Here is a 19,983-nt window from a genome sequence, read left to right as displayed (position 1 = left end):
AAAAAAACAAAAAAAAAAGAAAAGAAAAATAAAAACAAATTCTATGACATTGAGCAGCATGATCGAACGTGAAAGTGTTTCTTTCATTTACTTTATTCTCACGATAAACTGTTTCCAGGAAAGTGTCTTCTCTCGAGCGTATTATTATTACTATATATTTTCCGATAAAGAAACTTCTACGCGAGAAAATTGATAGAAGTGAACAGATTGGCAACGATTTCGAACGTCCGTGCGTCCTGCCGTAGAACGGTGCAGCTGTGTACGAAAGTGAAAGTGAAGATGCCTTCGGGTAGTTCTCATCAACGATCTCGAACGTATTCTACCGGTAAAGATCAACTTTTGTCGAGTCGCGCTCGATTTCTAACTGGAGCCGGGGAAAATAAATCACTTAAATTGCTAGCTTCGAATACGGAATGCTGTGGTATCGGTGATCTTTCAGACGTTGATTCGTATGTATTAATATCTGGTTCACAGAGAGCTATTCCTAGGGAAAGAGAAAGCGATGTCGTTTCGTTTTGATTTTGACGTTGCTCTTATAAGCCTATCGTGTCGATCGATCAATCAATGTAAAGTAAAAGGTAAGAATTGGATATAATAGCGATGGAAGAATCGTGATCTCAGTACTAATCGATCGCATAGATCAATGAAATGTAAGTAGAGCGTCAACCGACGCCATTGACGTTGGTTGATAATGACGACTTCTTTTTTTTTATGAACACATAGAAAATATTAAAAGTTATAATAACCTCAGAAGGGTTGGTCAAAGCAGTCTTCAGGATCGTTCCATTGACGAGGTGGCCCGAATGGGCAGGGTGACTTGGATGGCTGGGAGTAGGTTGCGAGTTGAGCGGATCGCCCGACGAAATTTTGTGATGATGAAGGAAGCTACCAGCGAGCTGTGCGTGCTGTTGCTGACTGTGATGCGCAGCCGCAGCTGCTACCATGTGTTTGTCCAACATCGTCGGGCCCATGGTACCTTTATTGGCACCAAGGGATCCCGACCCGTTCACACCACCAACGTTACCGCCGCCACCCATGCCACCCATGTTCCCACCGCTCATCCCACTTCCTTTGTTGCTCTTCTTATGCTTCTTGTATTTAACCTGAAAAGTCATAATCGCGTAACTTTGTCATTTAATCCGATCACATAGTACGTAGTATCGCGTATGTCACGAATTGTAAGACTTTCTTTGCTTTACTTCTTTTCTTTCTGATCTTTTCCTCTTTTCCTTTTTTTCTTTTTTGTTTTACTTTTAACATCGACAATTCAAAAGTCGTTCATTTTAATCATTTTAATACAAACCTTATAGAGATTATAGACCGCACCGGAATTTCTTCCGCCAGGCATCCGGTCTTCTCTAACGGCTTGCAAGACCATACCCTGTTCGATACACTTTTTAAAGCGGCAGTACTGACACCTGTTTCTCTGTGCCTTTGTGATTTCGCAGCCACCTTCTGCTACACACGTATACACCCGCCTATTTTGTACAGTCCTTTTGAAGAAACCTTTGCACCTGCAGCAGCAAGATCGATCGTTGTTGTTTTTGAATCTTTTCTATTCTTTCTGTCTTCGTCTCGTTTTCTTTATTTTTTGTTTTTCTTTCGTTTCTTACATTTTACATCGCTTCAAATAACGTTTTTTGAATGAACACAGGAAGATATTCGCGATAAAGTATTAAAGTATTCATTTTTAATCGGAACGATTCAAAGGAAGAAAACTACGTAAAGTTTCTTCGTGTAAACATCGTCTCGTTACGTGTCAGACAACGGAGAACGACGAGGTAGAAATTGCGACGTTGGTCAGACAACGATACCCAGTGGTGACATCCAGAATTAATCTGGAGTATCCTTACGTAAATTTTCAAGAGATATTTTTCAAGGAGTATTTCTTCCACCTTGGATGGATATCGTCAGCTAGGGAGATGAAGCGGGAAATAGGTTGATAATTAAGAACTTGTGGGTTGTACTCTACTAAGGTTGTACCGTACTAAGAAGGTCCTTCTGTTTTTAATTTTGCACATGGTAACAGTTTGTTTACGAAAAGTAAAAAGTATACTTAAATCGTAGGATAGTCAATGAGGTTCAATCTGGAATTATCCGAATATCATCATCCACAGCTTGCATCAAGAATTTAAGAGATGTTCATAAAAGATCTCTATCGTTTTAGAAGCGATGAAAGAAAAGTAAAGGCAACTTACCCCTCGCACGTGATAATGCCATAATGCAATCCCGTGGCTTTATCCTCGCAGATCATGCAGATCATGGGCGTTTCGTCTTCCTCGTGTTCTTGAGGCGGTAACGGTGGGGCAGGTGGTGCGACCGACATTGATTGCGAGGCCGCCTCGGACTTGACGACCCCGCCGTTCCTCACCCAAGGCTGACTGGAGCCTGATGCCGTGAGATTGAGGGCTTGCATCTGCTGGGCAGCCGGCAGTTGCGTTAAATCGCCGGCCCATAGCCTCTCCATGTTGAGGGGTGGTCCGGACGAATAGGAAACGGAAGGTGGTTTCCCTCTGGACTCTTGTCCGAGGTTTAGGAGAAGTTGTGCCGCCGATTCCTCGGAAGAGGAACAAGAGGCAGCCGCGGCTGTGGCGGTCCACGAAGCCGCGGGTGGTGGTACAGGGTCCAAAGGTGGCGTTGACCATATCATAGTCCTAACGCCACCGATTTCTCCCATGATCACCGTGGGCGGTGGTCTGGGTGGTGCTGGGGCTGGTCTTTGAGCCGGTGGTTTCATTCCTTCGCCTAAAAATTCAAATAAACATTCAAAATAAACAAATATCCAAATGTTCTACGCGAGACGAATGGGCAAATGAAATCTGTTTTCGAGATAAATCAAAGGGTACATTGAGATAATATTCGAGTATTACCCCTCGTCGTACTAAATGAACTTACACGAAGACGACGTTGTGGTTGCCCCCGTATTTCCGGAAGTTCCACCACCGCTATTACCAGTTCCCGTACTACTACTAGAAGTAGTGCAGCTACTGGTGGAAACGGTCGCAACATTTTGTCCATAACTAACGGCACTACTTATTACGCCGTTCAATAGCCTTTGCGTGGCAAATCCCTGTACGCCGGAATTTTGTGACCAGAATTGATGATGAGCCAGGAGATGAGGCGGTACCGATGGCGCTCGCGCCCTTGGTGATGCCTGCTGCGGCTGTTGCTGCTGCTGTTGAGAGACGTGAGCCGAACCACCGGTAGGACTCATGCTCTGGTTCGGATTGTATTGCGACGACGGACTGTTTCGGTGACTAGGCTGGCTGGACGTGTCCGTACGAACGCCGGAATTCCCTCCAACACCGCCGCTGCCGCCACCACCGCCACCACCACCGCCACCGCCACCTCCACCGTCGAAGACCGAATTGTCGGACTCCTCTTTCATTTGGACAGACGAAAGATCACCCTTGTCGGGACTCTCGCTCCTTGAGGACGGTTCTAGAGGCATTGGGGTCGTGGAGACAGCTTGAACGGGTGAGTAAGGTGAGGATCTGTTTGGTGCTGGTGTGCTGGAACGTTGCTGCTGCTGCTGCTGCTGCTGTTGCTGCTGTTGGTGATGATGTTGCTGTTGTTGCTGCTGCTGCTGCTGCTGCTGCTGCTGCTGGTGATGGTGTTGCTGCTGCTGCTGTTCCTCGATAACCCTAAATCCCACCATGCTTCCAGCATCTGGGAAGACCGAATCAGGCGAAGCACGGTCCGAGCACGTTGTTTCGCGTAATTCCTGACCACCTCCTACACCTCCTCCTCCTCCAGCATTACCAGCAACTCCGCCATTACTTCCTCCACCTCCACTACCACTTCCACCACCGCTCATGGCAGTGACTCGCAAAGGATCTCGAGGTGTTCCTGGACTCGGGCTGCCCAGGACGTACTCGCTCTTCACTTTGACCATGGGACAGTCCGGCGAGCCTGGCATGTTGGCGTCTGGCGACAGGGTCGAGGTATCCGCCATGCTCTCCCCTGGAGCAGGAAAGTTTATGGGTGAAGGTGCGTCCGCCGGCTGGATCCCGAGCGGCGAGCCTGCTGATCCGAGGGATACCGGGGAGTCTGAGAAATAAGGCGTTGGTGTCTCGTTTATAATCGGGCTAATTTTAACGCGTAATTCTCCTCGGTTAGGACACCTTATTATCGAATTATTGAAATCGATTACGCGTCATCGAAGAAAATCTCAAGTAGAAGAAACTTGTTCGTTCGATATCGTAACGATACTGATATCGAAGAGAAGACGATCTAATGACTACTCCTCAACTAAGCCCATCCTACGATAGAAGGAATATATCGTTATAACGTTTTCGAATCTAATCGACAGTTTACTTCGCGTGAACCACGAGACGGCTTAATGTGAGACGGCAAAGACAGAATGTGAGTTTCAAGGTGCGGCAAGTGCAGCTGCGAAAATCTCTCCTTCTTCTTTTTTTTTTCCTTTTTTTTTATGGGACGCAGGAGAGTCACAGTACTGTTTAAGTGACTGACACGAAAGTGTAATAGTCGTTCGCGAAGTGTTGTGTCGCTTTGTTGAAAAGGATCTGGGGCTATTGCTAGTTCGTTCGTGTAGGTCAAGGAAGGAATGCAGTTGACAAGGCCGAGCCGTGATTGTGGGTACCTAGGCACCAGTTTCCATTCTATTAATAGTACGATCACGATAGATATCGGTACGTGCGGATCATTCGTTCGCAAAGGCATACACCGTATCTCTCTTTTCCCAACCAAAATGTCCCTTCGTTCGTTCAGAGATCCTATCTACTTCTTAACGATTTACAAATTAATACTTTTTTTTTTTCTTCATCGAAAAATCGTAAATTATAAAATTGAAGAAAAATTGAAATATAATGAGAATATTTACCGAAGATCGTTGGGTAGACGTTCTTCGAATCCAAAGTCTTGTAGTAATGATCGAACATAGTGTACGAGTCGAAATTTAATGGGAATCGGAAGTTATGCCGTAAATTGTAATAACTATCGTAAGTGGTATAATCATAATTATTATACGGATAATATGGGTACGTATACATCGAAAATCTTTGATAAGTCGTACAATGAAGCATTCTATTATAATCCATGTTCCATGGATTCCAATTTTCTCCGAACAAATGGTGACTCGCTGCGATAGATACGTTATTTCTTATTGGAAACGTCATTTTTTTTTATGCCTTGGATCAACATATATTTTCTATACAATGTTTTATACGATCAAATAATTTATATTTTTATTTTATTATTGTCAATCTTACTTCTTTCTCTACTTGCAAATCGTCTCGCCTTTAATCATTTCGTCATATGATTTTCTTCTCGCGTTAATATCGTTAAGATCGTTTTATTTATGTGGAAGGATATATGTGGTCCTTAGATAATCACTTTTTAATATATTAAATGCACTTGCGATCGAAGCTACTGCTACGATTTTATTCGTGAACTTGAGTAGTAACGAGCGATATTAGTCAGACACAATTCGGAAACGTCGCATCTTCGTGCGATTAGTTATGTCTTTTTTTATCTTTTACTTCGTATTCAAGTTATTTCAACAACTAGAAGTTTGCTAGATGAAAATTATTGTCACAATGTATCTGTATATGTGTATATATATATATATATATATATATATATATATGCGTATATCTATATTAATATAATAGATATCACACTCGATTTTCCTCGAATTAAATCGATTATAATCCACTGGATCACGGGTGATAAATTTGACAGTAATAACTTTTACATTTAGAATGATATATAATTTATACGATCCCACCACGATGAGTTATTACTATAAACTATGATAATGTTATATTTCGTGTTTGTATAATAATAAATCAAATATATAGATATTTTCCGGGCTCTCGTGGTGATAACGATAACGGAATTTATCGCAACACGGAAACGGATTTTTTATGTCATCTTCATAATATTATTTTTCTTTTCATTTTTCTTTCTTTTTCCTCTTTTTTTCTTTACTTGCTTTTCCTTGTTATTATTCTTCCGTATCCTTTTATATTTCTTCTTATGTATCGTTCGATAATATAAGTGAACGAACTGAGGATGATAATTCAGTCGTCGCTACTCTCGTAGTACTCCATTGACGATCGATTCGAAAATTCGTTTTGGTCGCGTCACGTCAAACGCAATTGCGTCGTTCTCTCTCGTTGAGCAGCGAGCGTTGACTGTTCACGTGTAATCGAGAGGGATCAATGATTCACCAAGAGCGTCGCGTTGTTGAGCGTATCGCGAACGACGACGACGACGACGACGACGACGACGACGACGACGACGACGACGACAACGATGACAACAACAACTACCACGAAAACGATGAGTCTCGAACTAGTATATGAATGAATCAGTAAAGATTACGAATATTGATCATTGAAATAAGAATAGGGAAGAAATTTCAGAGAAAAAAGAAAAGAAAAAAAAAAAGAAAAGGAAAATAAACAACAACAACAACAACAACAAGAAAATTTCGATCACTTTAACGCGTTCACCGATCCTTCAAATCATTCATCTTCATTAACGTCTTGACAGAGGGACGATTGAGGAGTGAGATCTCTTCTGACGTACTCGTGAATGTTAAGATCGATTCCAGTAACTGTCTCTGACCTTTAACCGGCGCTAGGTCGAGGGTCATTGGTATCGTGCCGTTTGCAACCGTGTGTCGAAAAATCGATGCAGCTCGCTCAGCGTTCTCGCTTTCGAGACTCTCGCGAACGCGCGCTTCTTTGATACGAATCGTTTTCATACGACACACGTTGAACTATTCCTTTCCCGGAAGATTCGACTTTTGAGAAAGTGAAAAAGGAAATATGAGAGAAATGTATATATATGTATGTATGTGTGTATATATATGTAGACATAGGTACATAATGTGAATGTGTGTGAATATATATATATATATAGATACTATGCTGATAAAGAGATGAGGAGAAGGACAACACGTGTTAACGCGAGTTCAAGCGAAGTCCAACTAGCACCGGTGCACATCCGGGAAACCGCGTGATACTCAACCCTGCACTGCCACCTACTACCTTCCTCTTAGTTTTAACCCCCCGCCTACACATTCTCTTCCTCTCACCCACGTCTCGACCTATCCTTGCTAACCGACGACGACGACAATGACAACGAAACTACGACGAAGACGACGACGACCATTCGTATTGTAGATGAGTTAAAAATCGTTTTTTTTTGTCCTTTTTCCTTTTTCCTCGTCATCTTTTTTACTATTTACCCTTCCACTCTTATTATTATCTAAAACAATCATGATCCTACATTTTTCTTCCGATCTATTTTGCGTGATTAATTTTCCCTATCGGTCACGCGTCTGATTGAGAAAGTTATGGAAACAATAGTAAAAGATATGTTTAGGTATCATAGAATTTGCAGTTTCTTGAAAGCAAGGATGAGGCTTATCCGTATCGTCTTTGATATCATCGACGAAGATAACCGGATTGAGTCGTTCATAAAGGATTACCAATGATAATATAGATCCCTAAGGAGGAAGGAACGATGCGCTTTGATATTCTGCAAATGTCTAATTACGTAGTTCCCTATGCGTTGGAATATTGCGTTGACGATAATTAATGTATTCGTCTTCGTCATTCGTTGATATTAAACGATTATTATTTTATTTTTTACGTGTCCTATTTTCTTCTTCGTAGTAAAAGTGCAAAGAAAAGGAAGAAGAAGAAGATGAAGAAGATGAAGAAGAAGAAGAAGAAGAAGAAGAAGAAGGAGAAAAAAGAGTTGAGTTCTTACCGTCGCTACTACATCGGGAGTCGACCTTTCTCCTTTTCAACTTGAGGTCTTGAAACAAGCTCATGTTGTCTAGCTCACACGGGCTGCTCGTAAGGGTCATAATTCCTGCAACAAATAATTATACATTACGAATTAACGATCACAGATAGAAGACATTTTTATCTAATATATCATAGAAAAATGTAACGAATGTAATTTAATATTCTGATCATATAGGTACATACTATTTAGTGTCAAATGAAAAATAATAATTATTACTTTTTTTTATGAGTGTATCGACTCTAAAGAAAAATCGAGAGAATGTTAAAAGTAGAGAGCACGCATTCGCGATTACAGTGAACGCATAGATTGTCATTAATTCCTCTTTAGTCAATAGCAGACAATTGGATCGTACGTGGTAGAATATCGTTTTGCGGTGTAACGTGCAAAATTCCTTTATATCTTGACTGTTTCTACGACGTATCGCTTAGATTACATAGGCGTTACGACTTGGCAAGCTTTATGGGGTTCACGGGACCTCCGGTTTCTTCGGAACGTACGACTACTCTCCGTGCAACAATGTTAAATAATGCTATAATTGGAGGTCGAGCCTAGGCGAGTCAGGCCATCGTTGCTCTAACCGAGAGATCACAATAAACGGATGTACTGGGTGTCCAATGATAATGTTATTACTTTTTTTTTTTAACAATTTAAACAAAAAAAAAAAGACGAAATACATTTGCAACTTCTTCTTTCTTTTTATAGAAAATATTCATTTCATCTATAGAATCGTTCATTTGTAGATCGCTTTTTATCTAGTATAGTATCGTATTATAAAAAAAATAAAAATAAATTTACTTAAATAATCTCTAATATTTCTTCAATAATATTTTGTTATATAAAATGTTCTTGTAACATAATAGATATTACACACACACACACACATATATATATATATATATACCATTGACAAATATCTATAAAATTACAGTTACGAGTCAGTTGCATCATGTCATTTTAATAACACTTCATTCTTCCTTTACTTCTTTTTATTATTCTTGTACTTAATCTCTGGTATCGTCATTCTGATAGTAATAACTCCATTACGTTATCGTTCAAACGGTCTGCGAATAATTAGGTACACGGTACGCCTGCTCGAAGGATCGGCTTACGAGTCTCGTTTTTATGGCGTCTAGAGAACCGAACGAGACGAGTTCACTTCTACTTTTGGGTCATTTTAATCATACCGCAAGATCATCGTCGTCGTAGTTGTCGTTGATGATCGCACTCGTAAAGTCTGCTGACTCGAGAACCCTTTGATCCATCGTCAACGGGTCAAGAAAAAGAGAGAGAAAGAAAGAGAGAAAGAAAGAACAACTTTGTTGTATGCGTTGGTGAATGAATGAATGGGTGTTATCAAGACGAAACATATTTTATAGGAATGAATTATTATATATGCAAATGTTTGAACAATTATATATATATATATATATATATATATATATATATATACGTGAGTTACGAATACCTACGTATATTGTATGTAACATATAAATAAGTATACTTCTTTGCATAACTCCACAAATTAGTTTCTTCTTTCTTTTTTTTTTTTTTTAAATAAAACTAGAACACTCTTTTTGTATCGTTCTTTCCAGATTGGAAGTATAGTGTCACTCGTAAATCTCGAAGTAGTGAAAAGTCATTCTTCTGGAAAGTTACTTTCCTCGAACGAGATCATTGGAAAAGATTTCTTTTTTCGCGATGGGTAGGCAGAGTGGTTGGGTGAGGAATTAAATCGTCAAACGTTCTGTATATCGGTCGTCACCATTGGAAGATATTTTTAATGCGTCCGATCAATGCCGAGAATTTAGGTAAGACGGCCTGCGCCTTGAGAGAGGGAGAGAGAGAGAGAGAGAGAGAGAGAGAGAGAGAGAGAGAGAGAGAGCCTTGACTTCTTGATAAAAATTTCACGCAAGGACATAGACGCGAATAGTGATTATAGCGACCGAAAATAATTACGTTTTGCAATACGCATAACAAGTAAACAATTTTTTTTTTCTTTTTTCTTGTTTTTCTTTTCCTTTTTTTTTTCTTCGATTAGTCAAGAGCTCGACAAAAAACGAAAATCATTATTCCGACTCGAATCATTAAATTTCTTGGCATTTTTATTATTTAAATACGTTCGAATCGTGACGATCCAAATGAAAAAAAGGAAAGAGTATAAATACGTACGTAATGGAAGATCGTAGGATATAGAAAAGATTTGGAAATAAAAAATAAAAAAGAGTAAAGAAAGAAGAGTAGAAAAATCATTCGATTCTATTAAAAAAAGAAAGAAAAAAACAAAAGAAAAGAAAAAAAATGGTGTGAACGGTCCTTAAGCCGGCCTGTGTCTATCGAAGAGCCACGTGGGCGAGAGCAGTGTGTGCGTTTATGGTTAAGTGCATACGACGACAGATGGAGTTGCATGTGCACTCATACAGTCGGACGCTCGCGGGCGTTGGCATGCGCGAAGAGGAGAAGAGAATACGCGGCGGTAGTTTCGAGTGAGACGGCGAGAGTGAGAGGGATATATATATACATACATACATACATACATATATATGTACGGTAGCGCGCATCACGTATCCATACACATGCGCATTTTACACGAGAGTATTATTGGAGAGGGAGTGAGTGCACTCGCTTACACATATACGATACTCTTTCTCAGTTTCCTCTCGTTGAGTATGTATGTGTGCGTCCGTATGTACGCGCATACGTGTATGTATATATGTATGTAGAAATGCGCGTGTACGTGCCGAAGCCGGGGTCCTTGCTCCCTGCCGCCGTATGTGGGTCAGCAGTCTCACACACGTTGCTATTCTTGCGTAACCAATGCATGCATACGACCGAGAGCCGACGCCGCCGCCGCCGCCGCCGCCGCCGCCGCCACTGCCGGCGTGCACATGCACACACCGAGACGGAAAGTGCAGCCAATGCACTAACCTACGGTCTCTTCTTGAGAGGCCGGAGCGCCGACGACTACGCGACGACTACAAAGACTACAAGTAAGTAGTCTCTTTTGTCGTATGCGTGTTAGGCTCTGAGCCTAAGCGCAAGCTTCTTCTCTCTCTCTCTCTCTTTCTTTTTTTCCTTCTTTATTTCTCTATGTCGGCCAAGCTTTTTCGAGTTTCGCGTTCCTCCCTACGAGGCATTCGCTCTATTAGACACGACGCTATGCCCGTTTCAAACTACTGCGAAGAGAAGCTTCGTATTACGTTCCTCTGTATCTTCTCTCTCTCTCTCTCTCTCTCTTTATATACATCCGATATTTTTATTTTCTTTCATTTTGAATTTTTGTTTTTTTTTCTCTTCTCATCGATCCATCGTCCAGTATTATTTTTGTTAGGATTTTTTCTTTTTTTATAATCTGATTATAAAAATAGAGAGGGAGAGAAAGAGAGAGAGAGAGAGAGAGAGAGAAATATATATTTTCATCGATTATTCTCTTATGATTATATATTGTTATTATAAACTCCGATCGCGGAACGGCACGTCCGATTTTATGTACCATGTAGATTTTACCGCTATAGGGACCGTGGACGGTGAAAGTGACTCTCCCACGCCATGACATCCTATGACTATGCCTCCCACCATTTTCTTCTTCTTCTTTTTCTCTTCCTTTTTTTTCTTTTTATTCTTGAGTATGATAATGGTCTCATAGTATCCATTCTAGGATAATCTATCTATCTCTCGTCTTATTGCGAAGAAAACAAATTATTTGTTTCGAGGACTACGTCAGGAGAAATATGTTATGCATATATATATATATATATATATATATATATATATATATATATATATATGTAGATGCAATAATATTCATGAAACGCGGATGTAGATATAAAGAACGGAAGGAGATACGAAACACTTTGTTTCTTATCTCTTCACACTTGGTACCGTTAAAAACGACGACACCCGTTAAATTCCATCTTATCCAACAAGCGGTTCTTCCTTTACTAATCGCACAGGTATAAAATAATATTTCGCATTGTGAGCGAACGGCCAATTTCGAGCTGGCGTTATTATCTGACGAATTATTTCCCGTTATTAAAATATTTATCAAAACCTGAGTGACACAACAAACAGGATGTATATTAATAAAACATATATATATATATATATATATATATATATATATATACGTAAATATATCTATGTGCCTGAGTATTTAAAATTCGAATTAATTATCGAATATTTTCTCCCTCTCTCTCACGATATAGCACAACAAATATCTCTCACGATATAGGACAACGATATAAGACAAAAATAACACTCGACATAGAATAACAACAAGAATAATTAATATCCTATTATGATAAATTCTGAAGAAAAGATCGATTGGAATCGTGTAATCATCGTCGGGGGAAGGGAGGGGGCATACCTACTATCTTCGTCAGTACGGATGCTCGCGAGTTGCTGGCAGACGGCAGTGAGAGAACGGGCCAGTGAGAGTTAGAGACACCGGTACATTGAACCTCCGCAGTGAAAGTTTCTCTATTATACCACTGGCCTTACCTTACTTTTCCTACGGCAAGCCTTACCATGTTGTGTCATAAGCTACTATAAGAGAGAGAGAAAGAGAGAGAAAGAGTAAGAGAAAAAGAGAGAAAAAAAGAGAGAGAGAGAGAAGGAGAGAGAGAGAGAGAGAATGAAAGAGAGAGCACCGTAGAAAGATCGAAATTCGAGTTCTCGGCCTACTACCGTTACAAATTACGATCTGTTATTTTTAACTACATGACTGACTAACGCTCGTGTTCTCTTTCAAATATATACGACACACATACGCACAACATAGACATATACATGCACGTACATTTTCGTTTTCGTCCCTATCCCTTCTCCTATCTTTTCGTTTTTTCTTCTTCTTCTTCTTTTTATTCTTCTTTTCTTTCCGTTTCCGTTGAATACGCATGCCGGTCGTCCGAAACACAAGCGACGATTTCAAAATCAAAAATTCTTTCATCGGAATACGTTTCTACGAGTTCAGCGAATTATTATCTTTAGAATTTCTCATTGGCTTTGTCGATATCTGACGTTCGACGTTTGCTTTTTCTTTTAATTATATGCGAGGAGGAAGGAGGACGGACACTTGAATGTCGAAGTTTTGTCTGTTACGAAACGATCGAGTCTCCGTTTCTCTCTTTCTTTCTCTTTCTTTTTCATTCTAGAAACTGTTGCAATTTGGAGCAAACGGAAGAATCCCATACTTTCAAGTTTCTAATCGTTCGTGCGATCGACCGTGGCTGAATCGCCGCATGATAGCGATCGCGTAAATTTAACTTCCGCTTTTAGCGGAGAAAAGAAAGAAAGAAAAAGAGAAAGAGAAAGAGAGAGAGAGAGAGAGAGAGAGAGAGAGAGAGAGAGAAAAGAGAGAGAAAAGAGAGGAAGGGAAAGAAATAAATTTATCCTTAACTTTCTCGTCCTCGTAAACTTCTCCACATAATCCAAGATATGATAGTAAAAAAAAAAAAAAAAAAAAAAAAAATAAAGAAGGAATCAAAAGATGGAAAAAAAACGAAATCATTTTATAAGTAGATATGAAAGATCAGTCTCGATTGGTACCCATGATCTTCTGGAATATCTCCTCATTATAGAGAGATATTATAATATTAAAAAATTAGTATCGTACCTATGTGACGGCCTTGTTGCAGGACACTCATGTTGGCGCACATTTTCTATTCCCAGAAAGAGGAACAATGAAGGGGAGTAGGATTTTCCTATTGTATCCTTTTTTCTTTTCTAGTAAACACTACATAATAATACACAGAGCACGTAATCGACGTCGTAATACAATCAGATTTGTTATTGATCACCGAGGATAAGATAGATTATTCAATGGAAATATTCGACAACACGGAACGATAAGCTTTCTTTCCATCGCTATTTCTTTTTCTGTGTTTTCTTTTTTCTTTTCTTTCCAATATCAAAACAAAACAGATGAGTAAGGATCAATAAGAATTTTCACATAACCGAACGTCCTTTCATATTCTTATTTAAATCGATAATCACAATGACGATCGAACGACGCAATGAAAGACGTAGGTAACTAACTAAATATACGCGTTTCATTCGACAAACGACCACGAGCCGAAGTGAACGCCTCGCGAAGCTCAAAGTTTTTGGGGCAGGCAGTTGTGTGCGGGCCACGCGATCCACCGAACTCATGGATCCACGTTCAGTATGCCGTGGTGGTGGTGGTACCGGTGGCCTCGATACCAACCGAGATCCTCCAATCCCAACCAAGCCCAATGCCAAAAACTCGTGGCGCGTGTAAACGAGAACTTTCACTCTCTCGTAGTTACTCGTTGAACCGTACGGCCACGGTTACGAAGGTGGATCTCCAGGTGGAGATCGTATACGAGGAGGAGAAGTGGGGAGGAAGGGGAGGTGGGAGTCGAAGGGAGGGAGGGAAGTACGGGAGGTTACGGTGGAAGAAGGAGGAGGAGGAAGGAGGAGGAATCGCCATGACATTCGATCACGGTCGTTACTACGACTCGAGATTCTGCGTAGAGAAAGAGAAAGAGAGAGTGAGAGAGAGAGAGAGAGAGAGAGAGAGAGAGAAAAAGGGCTCCTGTCTTTGCTGCTGCTACTGCTATTGCTACTGCTACTGCTGCTGCCTTTAGAACCGTGCTGTTTACGAACAAAACAGGAAGCGTTTTGACGCAAACGCGATGACGAAAGAATTTCTAACGAGCATTACTCCGTCTCCTCACGTTTCTTCGTTTCAATACATCCGAAGAGTTCTCTCTCTCTCTCTTTTTTTCTCACACACTCTCTTTCTCTTTACATTATTTTACTTAAGTATCTAAGTTTAGATTTAGATGTTCTTCACGTTTCCACGTACGAAGTTATATATATAAAAGAGTGATAATCGTAAAGGGTTAATTGTAAGGGATAAATTTGCGAATAAAAAATCCTTGCGTTTGTAATAATAAGTTCAAGTTGAAGAATGAGAGAGAGAGAGAGAGAGAGAGAGAGAGAAATGGAAGATTCCTTTCTCGCTTGAGAGGACATCGAGTGTGTTGGTTACGTAAGGATGTGTGAGAGAATATAATGTATAAAGTAACTGTGAGAAAGAAATATCGTCTTCTCCATATACGGACTGCACCACTTTCGTGATACTTTTCTCATCGAAATATATATGTATGTATGTATGTGTACGTACATGTATACGTATGCAAGTAGTAGATATAGTGATCGAAGAAAATTAAGAGAAAGAAAACAAATAAAAGGAAGAAGGGAAAGGAAGAAGAGAGTTCATCCTTCGTCCGTAGATGTTGCAGTTTCACTCTCGATATATCGAGAACGATCGAGGACGGTGGTCTCTCTCTTACGCGATAATCGTTCGAAGAAGATCGACCGGGGATCCGTATATCCTGGATCGAAGTGAAAGAGGGAAGGAGAGGTAAGAGGGGAGAGCTGGATCGACCGGTGTTTCACTTTTTAACCGATAAGAAAGTAACGAAAGTCGTCGATGAAAGTTTCGGACGGTGTCGTGTCTGCTGGACGAGCCAATCGAAGAGTGCAGAAGAAACGGAGAGAGGAGGAGACACAGGGTAAGTTGTGGTCCGTTTTAAACGCAAGCCGCGTATTTCGTGCGCGTATTTATTCGACGAAAGCAAAAGTACGAGAGGTGGAGCAGAAAGAGGACCTTGTGAGAGGCGTCATCGTCATATCCTCTTTTTTTTTCTTTTTTCTTTTTCTTCTTCTTCTTCTTCTTTTACTTGTTTTTTTTCTTTCTTCTTTTTCTTTCTCTTCTTCTTCTTTAATATCTTTCACGGTGTCTCTCTTTCTTCGACGATACCGGTTTTTTGGTGAAACGATAGCATCTTACAGGAAGATCGAACCCGGTGAAAACCGTGTCCTTCGTCGAACAGAGTTTTACGTTACGTCATTCCACGGTGTATCATTTTTATTTGCATCTGACCTATCTCCGTTCTTTTACCGAGAATCGGCGACTTTTTCTTTTTCTTTTTTGTTTTTGTTTTTTCTTTTCGTTTGCTTTTTTTTTCGTTTCCTTTATTCTTTTTTCCTTCGTGCGTTTCTCTATTCCACAATAATTTTTAACTACGGTAACGAGCACTATTAACTAATTTCTGACTAATTAGTTTCTAACGTTTTAATTTCTTTTCTGTTTTTTTTTTCCTTTTTTCTTTTTATTTTCCTAATCATCCCATCGCCACTTCGAGTTTATTATCTCGTTCAATTGGATTTCCAGCAATCGGATATTTAATTTTTCTTTCTCTCTTTCTCTATCTTTCGCCTTTTTCTCCCTTCAAGTGTATGCTACAAATAAGTAGAAACGGATCGTCCGAGTAGGCCACCTGTTGCATTGTTTTAACACACCATATGACGTGGGCGGTACGTTCGAAAGGATCCGCGCTCAATGTTTCGTCGCGCCTCAAAAAAAAAAAGAAAAGAAAATATCTTTGCGACGACTGTCATGAAAACAAGAAAAATAAAAAAAATAATGATGTTGCCTTTCTTCATGGACCTCTTTTTAACGCGACCAACCCTCGATGTGATATCTTCATTCCCAAGGAAAGAAAGAGAGAGAGAGAGAGAGAGAGAAAGAGAGAGAGAGAGAGAGAGAGAGAGAGAGAGAGAGAGAGAGAGAGATAAGACAATTTAACTTCTTCATTTTATCTCATCGTAAAGATAAAGAGATAAGAAAAAAAGAAAGAAAGCATATATCAAATATCTTTCGGATTCATTGATAAAGTATCTCGTGTAAATTTCATCGTAACTTCTATATCAAATATCTACATAAGATACATTCGTTCAATTTTTTTTTTTTATTTTACATCATCTCTTAATTTACATTTTTTTCCAATGTACCGAGGTATCAGCGAAGATACCTTGCGTCAATCGCTCATTCCTTTTATCGATTGATGAATCAAGTTTTTTTTTTTTTTTCTTTCTTTCCTTCTCTCGTAAAATTTTGGTTACTCTAGTAGACCTAGACAAACGCCAACGTTGTTCGCGCCAACACATACATCAGCATGCGAATGCTTGTGCATTTGTACGCGGCAGTCGGTGTGGGCAGTACTGCAGTTGTTCGTACCAGCACGTTGTGAGCGGTTGGCCATGGCATACTTACTAATGTCAATCACACCGGCAGGCATGCACTATCGTGCGTACATGCGTATGTGTGAGCGCGCGCGTGCGCCCGTACTCGAGCAAGCATGAACGTTCGCTTACGGACACGTACACGCCTCTTGTTTCCCCTCCCCTCCTCCCCTCTCCTCCTCCTCCTCCTCCTCCTCCCCCTTCTCCTCCTCCTCCATCTTCTCCTCCTCTTCCTCTTCTCCTTTTTCTCCACCTCTTCTTTCCTCTTCTTTACTTTACTCTCAAGCAGACCCTCGCAGTCTTTTGAACTTTAACCTCCCATAATTTCCTTGATAATCGATATCGACTCGAACAACTGCGAGTCTTCGATCGACACCCGAATTCATTTGGCGATCTTATTTTCAACCTTCAAGTTCTTTGCGTTATCGAAAATGTAAATATCTTCGGTGTATTGTTTTATAAACAATTTTTAATACTTCTCACATATTTTTATTCTGTTAATTTTCTTATTTTCGAAATGATCGAAAGTAAGTACTTACTTACTTACTTACTTTTCATTAGACGTTTTTGAGTTGTGCTTAGATCGTCGGTATCGCGTTTGTGATTTTTTGTTGTTGTTGTTTCTTTCAAATATCTTTCATGCGATATTCTCTGTTGTTCATTTTTGATAATCTTAAGTATTACGATAAACTTTGACAAGCTACTTTGTCGATCGTATTGCGATACTGCGAGCACGCATGTAGCGAGAACATATTATCTGGGAAGTCGTGAATACTAATCGCATTCATTTAGATATATGTATGTATGTATCCAAGTTGTTTGACTACGAATGATCGTACATATATGCATACATACATACATAAATACATACATACATACGTATCTAAGAACCAACATTACGAACATTGTATTTATACTTGACACATTTATTCTTTCAGATTGTTTCATTAATTTGTTTTAATTCGTGTGTGAAAAAGATTTGCTATTTTTTCTTTCTTACTTTTTTTTCTTCTTTCGACGATCACCTCGAAATGATTATTTTTAGATTTTTCTTTTAAGTCGTTAAGGAGACGATAATTTCTCACTGATTTCCGTCAACGAAACTTTGTTATTCGAAAACGTAGCCGTTTATGAATGAAAATAATCATTCCCAGTCACGTTCTCTTATTTTTAGTCACGATACATTAGCAGCTGGGCCAGTCGAATTTTGTATATAACTCAATGATCAATTATTGTTTGAAAAAGAAAACATCGATATTGTTTTTACTTGGCTTCTTCCTTCGTGAAGGTTAAATCGATTCAAGTTTTCCGCATTGTATGTTTCAATGCCATGTTATTTTTGTTCCACGATCGAGTAAGGTATTGCGTAGATCTTATTGCAGAGTCAAACTCTATGGATTCATAGATATTCGATTTGTTTTCTTTTCTTTTTTTCTTTTTTTGTCTATATTCTCGTATTATCGTTTATTATCGTATATATTGAGCGAAGCGTAGAAAGACGAAAATTATTGTAGAATTTTTCAATTAAAACTAATTAAATGATGTTAGTACGTGTTTCAATCGTCATTCTGATCTAAGTTTAATCGTTTCTCTATTATTCTAATATCTAAAACCTGTTTATCGAAGAATCCTACGCGTTAATCGTCGATCTTGAGTCCGTGATCTTGGTGGAATTTCTTTCGTTCGAACGAACGAACGAACGAACGAACGGAGGAACGATAGATCGATTGATCGATCGATCGATCGACGACAACGATGACAACGACGACAACGACGACGCCGACGAGAATCCAAGAACGAATAAGATAGCGTGTACGATTGTAACTAATATCATGAGAGATGCCAGAATAATCACTCCCGCGAGCTGCAACAGCCTTTGAACAGCTTTAAGGCCACGCTGTGTCCATGAGAATCGACCTCAAAGGAGTGTCGACACCACACGATGATCATCCGCTATATATTATACACTATGAATGTTTCTCCTATTATCGGAGAGGACTTCAACTATAATTTATTGGTTTTAGCTTATAAGACCGCACGTGATCCTTGATCTGATACGTTCTGATCACTGAATAAATTCGTTTATATAACCAATGATTAATTTCAGATTTATGAATTCGATCGATTAATACAAATTTTAATATGTCTACGGGAAAGAAAAGAAACGTTTAAGACAAACAAAGTAACATTCCGGGAGAATCGTTTTTCTTTCTTTCTTTTTTTTCTTCTTTTCTTAAAATTAAATATGCAATAGGTATACATAAGAGACGACATATGTATATATCTTTCTCTCAACAATTTTAATATTTGCATAAAATTATTGCGTGGTTACATACGTAACGCAAATATACGTACGTATGTACGTAAAGATATCTATATCTATATGTATCATTCGTAAAAGAATTTCCACGCAATGATATTATTTTTAGAACTATGGTTAAAGATGTCATGCACCTTTCAATCGCGTTTCCTTCGACGATCGACTACTACTCGCGTTTGGATGAGAAGATACCGGTACTCGACGACTGCACGTGTCAGGGTCAAATGACATCATTGCTACGCAAGGATTCGCACGAGCGTGCGATGGTATTTGCGTCGTCGTAATTCATCCTGACGATCGTTCACGATCCTAGGTTGTGAGTCGAAAGAAGCGCCATGAAAGAAATCTCGACGAAGTTTTTCAATTCTTAGACGAACTCGTATAGATCATAGATTATTATATTCTTCATTTTTTAAAATTATATTCCATTCATTATTATCATTGATACGAACCGTTCTTGGATATCATTATGCGCTTTATATCGTTAAAAAAAAAAAGAAAAAAAAAAAAGAAAAAAGAAGAAAAAATCGATAACGGATCGAGAAGATCTCCGTCGAGTAGATCTGTCGTCATCGGCAACGTTTGGACCGAGTTGAGAAGAGACGTTTGAGATACCGAAGCCGTGTACAGTGGCTCGTCGTGTGTACTGCCATGCGCGTCTAATGCCATGATTACCGAGCGAGTATATTTAGTTTTGAGATTGGCATAGGTCGCGAGTAGCTTGCTAGCTGTTATCTGTTTTCTACGCATCGTGGCCTGGTATACGTACTCGGATTTACTCGATTTATTACATTTAACGTTATCACTCTCATAGACAAGAA

General features: G+C 39.5%; 1 protein-coding gene across 8 annotated transcripts in view; it reads right to left on the bottom strand.

Moving 5' to 3' along the window:
* LOC122631545 (hormone receptor 4) overlaps positions 1-19,983 on the bottom strand; it is a 26,864-nt gene that overhangs the window by 3,810 nt on the left and 3,071 nt on the right. For 2 of the 8 annotated variants that reach the window (XM_043817375.1, XM_043817378.1), the window contains exons 1-6: positions 13,403-13,499; positions 7,750-7,854; positions 2,896-4,050; positions 2,199-2,745; positions 1,304-1,514; positions 747-1,103 (exon numbers count right to left, since the gene is read on the bottom strand). In XM_043817375.1, coding sequence (XP_043673310.1) covers positions 747-1,103; positions 1,304-1,514; positions 2,199-2,745; positions 2,896-4,050; positions 7,750-7,854; positions 13,403-13,445 — 2,418 coding nt within the window. In that variant the 5' untranslated portion in view covers positions 13,446-13,499. Of the gene's footprint in view, positions 1-746; positions 1,104-1,303; positions 1,515-2,198; positions 2,746-2,895; positions 4,051-4,846; positions 5,573-7,749; positions 7,855-13,402; positions 13,500-19,983 lie in introns of those variants that run through there. The other 6 variants (XM_043817377.1, XM_043817379.1, XM_043817372.1 and 3 more) reach the window with 4 other exon arrangements.

The sequence above is a fragment of the Vespula pensylvanica genome, chromosome 9 (genome assembly GCF_014466175.1).
Source record: "Vespula pensylvanica isolate Volc-1 chromosome 9, ASM1446617v1, whole genome shotgun sequence".
Classification (NCBI taxonomy): Eukaryota; Metazoa; Arthropoda; class Insecta; order Hymenoptera; family Vespidae; genus Vespula; species Vespula pensylvanica.
The sequence above is the reverse complement of the archived record's forward strand: the minus strand, read 5'-3'. Positions and strand labels throughout refer to the sequence as shown.